The 9,350-nt window shown below is 39.4% G+C and overlaps 1 protein-coding gene across 2 annotated transcripts in view; it reads right to left on the bottom strand.

Moving 5' to 3' along the window:
- Positions 1 to 3,359: 3,359 nt before the first annotated feature.
- Positions 3,360 to 9,350, bottom strand: part of LOC127455281 (serine-rich coiled-coil domain-containing protein 2-like) — a 70,832-nt gene continuing 64,841 nt past the window's right edge. Inside the window, exon 11 of one of the 2 annotated variants that reach the window (XM_051723027.1) lies at positions 3,360 to 7,611. In XM_051723027.1, the coding sequence (XP_051578987.1) occupies positions 6,919 to 7,611 (693 nt within the window). In that variant the 3' untranslated portion in view covers positions 3,360 to 6,918. The remainder of the gene's footprint in view (positions 7,612 to 9,350) is intronic. The other variant, XM_051723028.1, reaches the window with a different exon arrangement.

Raw genomic sequence — 9,350 nt, 5'->3', positions numbered from 1 at the left:
GAAGGCTACCCAAAATGTTTGTCACAAGTTAAACAATTTAAAGGCAATGCTACCAAATACTAACAAAGTGTATGTAAACTTCTGACCCACTGGGAATATGATGAAAGAAATAAAAGCTGAAATAAATCATTCTCTCTACTATTATTTTGACATTTGACATTCTAAAAAAAAAATAAAATAAAAAAAAAAAAATATATATATATATATATATATATATATATATATATAAACTCAGCAAAAAGAGAAACGTCCTCTCACTTTCAACTGCTTTTACTTTCAGCAAACTTAACCTGTGTAAATATTTGTATGAACATAAAAAGATTCAGCTACTAAGATCTGGTGTGGCCACCAGCTGCATTAAGTACTGCAGTGTATCTCCTCCTCATGGACTGCACCAGATTTGCCAGTTCTTGCTGTGAGATGTTATCCCACTCTTCCACCAAGGCACTTGCAAGTTCCCAGACATTTCTGGGGGGAATGGCCCTAGCCCTCACCCTCCGATCCAACAGGTCCCAGACGTGCTCAATGGGATTGAGATCTGGGCTCTTCGCTGGCCATGGCAGAACACTGACATTCCTGTCTTGCAGGAAATCATGCACAGAACGAGCAGTATAGCTGGTGGCATTGTCATGCTGGAGGGTCATGTCAGGATGAGCCTGCAGGAAGGGTACCACGTGAGGGAGGAGGATGTCTTCCCTGTAACGCACAGTGTTGAGATTGCCTGCAATGACAACAAGCTCAGTCCAATGATGCTGTGACCCACCACCCCAGACCATGATGGACCCTCCACCTCCAAATCAATCCCACTCCAGAGTACAGGCCTCAGTGTAACACACATTCCTTCGACGATAAACACGACTCTGACCATCACCCCTGGTGAGACAAAACCACGACTCGTCAGTGAAGAGCACTTTTTGCCAGTTCTGTCTGGTCCAGCGAAGGTGGGTTTGTGCCCATAGGCAACATTGTTGCCGGTGATGTCTGGTAAGGACCTGCCTTACAACAGGCCTACAAGCCCTCAGTCCAGCCTCTCTCAGCCTATTGCGGACAGTCTGATCACTGATGGAGGGATTGTACATTCCTGGTGTAATTCAGGCAGTTGTTGCTGCCATCCTGTACCTGTCCCGCAGGTGTGATATTCTGATGTACCGATCCTGTGGTGTTGTTACACGTGGTCTGCCACTGCAAGGACGATCCGCTGTCCTTTCCGTCTCCCTGTAGCACTGTCTAAGGCGTCTCACAGTACGGACATTGCAATTTATTGCCCTGGCCACATCTGCAGTCCTCATGCCTCCATGCAGCATGCCTAAGGCACGTTCACGCAGATGAGCAAGGACCCTGTGCATCTTTCTTTTGGTGTTTTTCAGAGTCAGTAGAAAGGTCTCTTTAGTGTCCTAACTTTTTATAACTGTGACATTAATTGCCTACCGTCTGTAAGCTGTTAGTGTCTTAACGACTGTTCCACAAGTGCATGTTCATTAATTGTTTATGGTTCATTGAACAAGCATGGAAAACATTGTTTAAACCCTTTACAATAAAGATCTGTAAAGTTATTTGGATTTTTACAAAATTATCTTTAAAATACAGTGTCCTCAAAAAGGGCCGTTTCTTTTTTGCTGAGTTTCTGCAAAATCTAGGCAAAGGCTTTTACTCTAAACAAAATCCAAAATAATATATTTTAGCATCTTCAGTCACAACATAATTCCCATAGTTCCATTTATGTTATTCCATAGTTTTGATGACTTTACTATTATTCTAAAAAGTGAAAAAATAATTATAATAAAGAATGAGTAAGTGTTTCAAAACTTTTGACCAGTAGTGTATATATACTGTATATAAATTCAATGGTTTATTGTTCTGTTGAGAGATGAAGGCTGTTATATGCCTGAATGTTCACTACTGTTTTAAAGACTGCAAACTGGACCGAGAGAGAAGTGGAAGCACCTGCTGTAGAACAACAAGAGGATAAGTGCAACAGAGTCTCTAGTTTAAGAAACACATCTCACAAGTCCACAGCTGGCAGCTTCATTAAAGAGTACACACCAAACACCAGTTTAATCTGCAACAGTGAAGTCACTGCTACAAGTGGAGGATTCTTTAACAGAACATTTGAAGAAAAGCATTTATTTGAAAGAGAAATAGACATTTAACATCGTAAATGTCTTTACTGAAATTTTTTAATCTATGAAATGCATTGTTGGTGAAAAAAGTATCAGTTTCTTTTAAAAAGCTAATTTCTTATTTCAAAATGTTAAATGGTAGTGTTTGCTGAGAACAGCGAGAATCTTTGATCTTGTTACTCTCAATAGAACATCGCTATTCTAATTTCTTGCTTTATTTCTTATTTAAAGGAATAGTTCACCCAAAAATTAACACTTTGTGATCATTTCCAGCATCAAGTTCGGTTACATGAACCAATGCCGTCAAACCTGGTGTGACGTGTCTTCACACAAGTTTGAATATGCACATGAGCAAATTAAATTTGAGAGCTAAAGGGAAAGATTTTCAGGTAACAACAACTTAAATTTCAGTCTGTTTCTCACAGAAAGCTGTCATAGGGCTTCAGAACACTTGACATATAGTGTATACTTCATTAGGACTTCTTTTATAGTGCTGTTTTGACAGCCTCTGGTCACTTTATGCGTTGTTACAGTATATAGTTAGAGCAGTGTTTGTTCGTGTTCCACAGAATAAAGGAAGTTATGACACAAGGATGAGTAAACAGTGAGACAGTGTTTAGCTAGTATGCCAACCACACTTGGAAAAAGACTTCTGATTTTAGATGTGCTCTGACAACAGCGACATTTCAGGCTGGACTGAAAATCTGTGCATTCTCAAATTATACCTTACAAATTCCACTTGTGTCTTTGATTTCTCTTTATCATGCATAAGTAAAACACTTTGAATTACCATACAAATAAACTTGCCTTGCCTAGACAATTGCAGAAGTTTCCTTTTTAGAACTATTCTTTTAGGAACAAATATTAACTGCGGCTTGTCTCAGTTTCTAAATTGCTCCAGGAACCTGGCGGAACACTTTTATTTCTCTTTATGTATGTAGAAAAATAAAAATTCTTCAGGACATGTTGATCAGCTCTTATTGTTTATATTCGCAAGGCTGTTTATTAACACAGTGTTCAGGACAAACTCTGAGAATATTGGGCAATTCCTTGCACAATGTGTAGATTTACAGTTAATCAACAGGGTAAGAGGCATAAACTATCCCGAAAGTGATGTATTAGAATCTGCAGAAAAATACTGCTGAATGTAAAATATTGTAAGAGGGATCTGCAAAAAATCATGGTGAGCGAATGTCTCAGATTCACACAGAGAAAGCACAAAACCACTTCAACAGCTTGAATATTTTTCTTTCACTTTATTAAAGTCTCAAACCTTCCACTGGAATAGGGCACACAGGGAGAGATCATCAAAACACATAAACAGCCAAATAAAGGACGTTTAAACAATCAAACAGACATCAATCAGCATCTATCCAGGTCAAAAAGACCACAGTCTTCTCCTGTCTGGAGGTTAAAACAGGTCATTTAAAGTGCTTGAATTCGGTCATGTTAGTAAACATCTTTTCTGTCCACACACACACACAGGTTGGCAACTGTTGTTTTCATTAAGCTAATGGAGTATGGTAGTTATTTCACAAAACTGCACACTCTCAGTAACAACAGGTGAAAAACATGGCATGACATGAACTATATGGAGGAGAAATGGGAGATAAAAAAAAAAAAAAAAGAATTTCATGGCAAGTGTTTATTTTTCATGGATATTTTTTTTAAGTTGCATGCTCTAAGGGTATTTTCTAGGTGAAAAGAATCCCACAGGAAGGTATTCACACATGGGCAGCAAGTCATAGCTGTATTTTACACAATACGAGTTCATTTATTTTTGTACTACAACTGTTTTAATGGTTTGGTTAACTTTGCAGTTCTACTTCAACTTGAATGAAAATGTCTTTATTGTGAGAACAGAATAGGATGTATAAGCCTGACATTTATAAAGCATCTATAACATATCTGACACTATTATAACACATAAGAAATGCCACAATGCATAGTTCCCCAAAATTTTTGTTGGCATGTCTCATAAAACTCCAGCTCAATATTTAATTACAGTATGTCAGTTAAAATGATTTTTATTTGAGTCTCATTAACAGGCAAAGGAAAAACACGATGAGCCAAGCTGTAAACTGGCACCTTATTGACATGAGCAATTCACCTCTGATCGCAGCAGACAGAATCAATGCACTTCTGCAACTTTCAATAAGCAAGACTACACCACATTACATGGGACCCTTCTCCTCTTGCACATGTGCACAGACACCAAGAGAGAGAGAAATACAAACAAACAGTCTCCAAAGCATTACAAAACAAGCCCTCCATTGATTTGCTGCTTGGAAGAACCACACAGTTGGGTGAGACAGAGAAACACACACAGACACACTTATCCCCGTTTCATTGATTTTCCTTAGGTGGTTTTAGACACGGTTGACCATCTCTGTTTTGGGTGTCTTGAAGTATGTGGCCCATGAGAGGGACTGTTTTAGCACCCACAGCCCATTGAATGGTGGGAAAATGGCAGTAAATCAATTTTGCTTTAGAAAAATGTCCATGAGGTATGACTCCTTACATTCAGGGAAAACTGTATGTCACAGTTATAGCACTGGTAACACTTTACAATAAAGTTCAATTTTTTAACATTAGTATATACAGTAACATGAATGAACATGAACTAACAATGAACAATACCTGTATAGCATTTATTAATCTTAAATGTTAATTTCAACATAGTAATAATTTTTTTGAATCAAAAGTTGTACATCAGTTAATGCACTATAAGCAAACATGAACTAACAATAAATACATTGATTTTTATGAACTATCATTAAAAAAGATGAATAAATTCTGGAAAAAACAATATTGTTCATTGTTAGTTCATGATACCTGATGCATTAGCTAATGTTAACGAAATGAACTTTATTGTAAATTTTTACCCATATATCGATATACACACACACAGTGGGTTCTTGTTTACAAAATCACAGAACAGATAAGTACAGATGTCCATGCAGTGGATCTTTGTGTATTATTTTTGTGTTTTACATTGTGCATGTTTTCAGAACTAACTATATTAAGTATCAAGGTATGCCACAAGCTCAAAACCTCAAACTCAAGACCATCTGGGGTAGGAGTATGAAACTTAACACATTTATGAAATCTTGAGAATGTAAAGCCTTTCTCTGAAGAAAACCAGATAAGACCAACAACCTTAATCTCAGATCAACAGAAAACAAAGACACAAGCTGTGTTCTGTAGGAATTAAGACAGTTTTGAAACTGCAATCTGACCTCCCCCCATCAAAAAAAACACCTACTGTGGTCACCTGAGAAATAATTGAACCAATTAAAACTTGGCACAGGTCAAACTTTCCAATTAGTCTCAACATTAGACATTTGATGTGCAAAACCCTAAAATCATCACTTAGCACCTTACCATCAACATCAGTGAATACAATACCAGGTATTGAATCCTTGCTATTTAAAAAAATAAAATGAATCATCACTGCTTGCACAGCCAGAAAAAATGCCAACAGTTTGACATCTGTGGTTGAACTGAAAATTGTACAATTATTTCATATATTAGCTCTATATACTTTTTCCAAAACTTGAGGTTACAGTCTAAGCCTTTACTAAGTTGTCTTTGCAAGAGTACCTCCAAGTCTACACCAAAGAGAAGGCAAGAAAAGCTCTTTAGATCCATCCTGCAGCAGCGAGTAGCTTAACAAAGGCATTTTAACTGTAAACATCTTTATAATGTATAAATAATTAAGAAGCATTATAATTGTTATGCCACTTCTGGAGAGGAAAAAAATTACAAGTTTCCGCTTCAAGCATGCCATGATCCATAATCAAGAAAAAGAACCTTATTAATATAGGTGGCATGATCCTAATTAAAATTAAAATCTGCTGATCACGACTTATGCCAAAGGTGAAAATCAAGGAAGCACTGACAGTTTGTGCACCCTCCTGCCAAATCCATGGGTCTAAAGGCCAAAGAGACTATGCTGAACGGAAATGCAAGATGTTAGAAAAAGAATGATGAACCTGGAGCAAAAAGTAAAACAATTTTGCCTCTTGGACTTTTTCTTTGAGTTTATGTGGAGAATTCAGACAAGGTTGTGGAATGACACAAGTAGTACACGACAAACAGATAAATTCAGTAACTAAAAATACTGTAACTAAAAAGAGACAAGTACACTGGGTCATGTGATATAACACTTTTGATCTTTCAGAGGAGCTCTAGGACACGTAGACAATAATTTGTGTTTTCTCAGTCAAACCCCAGAAGATTGGTGATGTAAATGTCATAAAACCACATAATGTGAGAGCCGAATCTCTGCAGGTGGCCAGAGGGCATGCCGCATGGGGAAATATCAAGACGCTGAGAGCCTAAAATGTGCTCCACAGGCAATCTATGACACTTCTCTCACATCAATTATGACCTTGATGAATATCATGTAAAAATAAAGACTTTTCTACTGCTTTCCATTGCTAATTTTCAATATTTCTTCTCTCCTTTGCTGTCTTTTCTCTTTTGTGCATTGCAGGCCTTTGTATCAAATACTATGTTACTGTGAGTGAAAGGATTCTCAGTGGTTATGGAATGAAATAAGATGACCTATGAGTGAAAGAGCAGTTTTGTGGAACAGAAGCACTGATTGTGACACATAGCTGTTTTGTTGCATAGTTAGATGCAATAGCTTAGCTGCTTTGTTTAGCTTAAAAGTTTTTATTCAACTTTGTCCTGTGAGTTTAGCCACTAAAAAAACACTCTTTAGTGCAAGCTGTGCGTGTCTGCATGCGTTCAGGGAGGTAGCCTAATCTGTCTCTATGGCTGCAGCTTATGCTCAGTTGATCTTTGGCTTTGCAAGTCTTGTGGAGACACTGAGCGGTACCGAAGCTTTGTGCTCAAGCAAGATTCCTGGGTCAGCCACCCCTTCGATGGGGTCAGAATCTCTCCTGACCAATGGAGGCCAGAGTTGGGGCATGAATCCCCAAGAACTGACGTGGTTCCTGGCACTGAAGCATGGTAAACCTCTGGTTGGAGGAGGAAGCAGCTTGACCTTGTGGTTCAATGTGGGTCCAGGCTTTGGGTTCACCCCTCTACCTCCCTCTAGAGGCAGAGCAGGGAGAGTTATCCGTTCGTGTAGATGGGGAGGCTGCAGGACACGAGGGCTGAAGAAGGACAGGGGGTGAGGGGTTTGCAGTTTGTTTTGGAGGTTGTCTTGGGTTGGTCTCATAATCTGTTCTCCAGTGCCATGTGAGTCGCTCTTGTGGTTGTCTTGGATGCGAAGGTGGGTGCTAAGCAACTGGCTCAACTCCTCTGGATCAGGCAGAGATCTCGAATCCATGTGAGGGCCTCTAGTAGTGTTCAGAGCAGGAGAAGGTACTATACGAGTACAGGATGCAGGACAGGACGCAGGCGATCTCTGTACTACAGTGCAGGCATCACTGGGGACCCCGGTGGGGACTGTTCTTACTAGTCTTCCCTGGATGAGGGGCTCGTTGGGGATGTGGCTGATGGGCTGAAGTATTTGAGGCTGTAGAAGACATAAGACAACATTGTTCATTACCATAATCAAGGTGGTATCACAGCACTGCGGCTTTGACTAACCAGACCAATCAGGATGTGATGAGATCAGTGAGGTCTGTTCTGCTATTGGCGGTCAAGTTTGACAGACTATGTAGTAACTTAACAGGTGCTGGGCAGATGAACATGTCTACTACTGAATTTCAGTGAACACAGCACACTCTGCACAAAACACAACTGAGCACCATGACAGACAGGATAAGAGATGTGCTCGCTCTCTCTCTCTCTCTCTCTCTCTCTCTCTTTCATGGGCCATTTACGCTGAAGGAGCCTGGAGCTGTACTGAAACCACAGCACCCCCTACTGGCAATCTGTAGTTTCATTCAGCACCTAGCATTTTGATTCAGTCAGAGAACATTTGCAATGTGTATATTACCTCCAGATACCATCACAAAACAGTTTTATATCATGTCCAGTCACCGCCGAACAGGCAGCAAACTGCAGGGCTGAGAGAAAGTGTCAGGATGAGAGAGAGAGGAAGGAATTACATTTTGAATCACTGCTGGAGAACGAATGCGGGCAAAAATACCAAAAAAACTAAACAAAAAAACATGGTGCTTCATCACTAACGGCACATTATTCTAAGAGTAAACAAAGAGTGTAATACAGGTAGACAGGGGTAAAAGAGTCAGTACCCCTTTTCACACATACAGCCTTTTCCAGAAATTTTCATGTGTGAACACAACCCTCTTGAAAATGCTGGAAAAGTTTGCTCAGGCATTTTCCCTTAATGAGAAGTTGTATCCTTACCTATAGCTAAATTTCCATATTGATGGTATGTGTGAACAGCACATATGGTACATTTACCAGTAAAGGCAACCCAGTGATTTTCCTGTAATTTACCTTGTTGTTACCTGGTTACCTGGACAGTAAGGGGCTATAGTGGGAGTTGGTTCTGGAGCTGGAGTGTATGTGTGTGCCGGTACAGGTTGCCTTTATGGGTTGAAGGTGGGTTGTCAGTGACTGTAGTTGTGTGAGAGTGCAGACAGTAACTTCCTCTGCATGACATCATGAAGTCTCTGGGGTGCCTTAACATTCATAATGCATTTATCTCTGTCTCTTTCACTCTCTTAGTGAGAACATAAGAGTCCCAGAGACAATGACCTTTTAAACCCTGTGAGGGCTTAAAAGCCCCATTCACACCGCAAGGAACTGAACTCATGAATTTTAAATGAGAGCTGGCAACTTCCAGCGACACAAGTGACAAGTTGGCAACCAGATGTGGGAGTGTCCAGCGACACAACAAAGTTGAGAAAAGTTTATCTTTATGCAAATGAGCAGCACAATTCAGCAACAACCAATGGGAGTGGTTTGGTGGAGCTCACGGCATCCGTCTCCTGTGAAATACTGGAGTTGAGTGCATGCAAAATGGAGAAGTTGAGTGGTTTCACTGTTCTAAATGATTTGTCTGTAACCAAATACTGTATATGGATATCAATAAAAAAAAAAAAAAAAAAAAAAAAAATGATGTGTAGAACAAGTCAGAAATTGTTGGCATTCTGAGTGAGATTAATTAATATATTCATAGATCGTCGATCTTGTTAATGATATAATGCATTAGGCACTGACGCAGTTGAAACGGGGCTTAAAGGAATATTCACAGTTCAAATCAAGTTAAGCTCAACTGACAACATTTGTGGCATACTATTGATTACCACAAAAATTAGTTGTGACTTGCCTCTACTTTTC

This window comes from Myxocyprinus asiaticus, chromosome 17 (assembly GCF_019703515.2).
Source record: "Myxocyprinus asiaticus isolate MX2 ecotype Aquarium Trade chromosome 17, UBuf_Myxa_2, whole genome shotgun sequence".
Taxonomy (NCBI): Eukaryota; Metazoa; Chordata; class Actinopteri; order Cypriniformes; family Catostomidae; genus Myxocyprinus; species Myxocyprinus asiaticus.
Note: the sequence above shows the minus strand (reverse complement) of the source record. Positions and strands in the feature narration are given on the sequence as shown.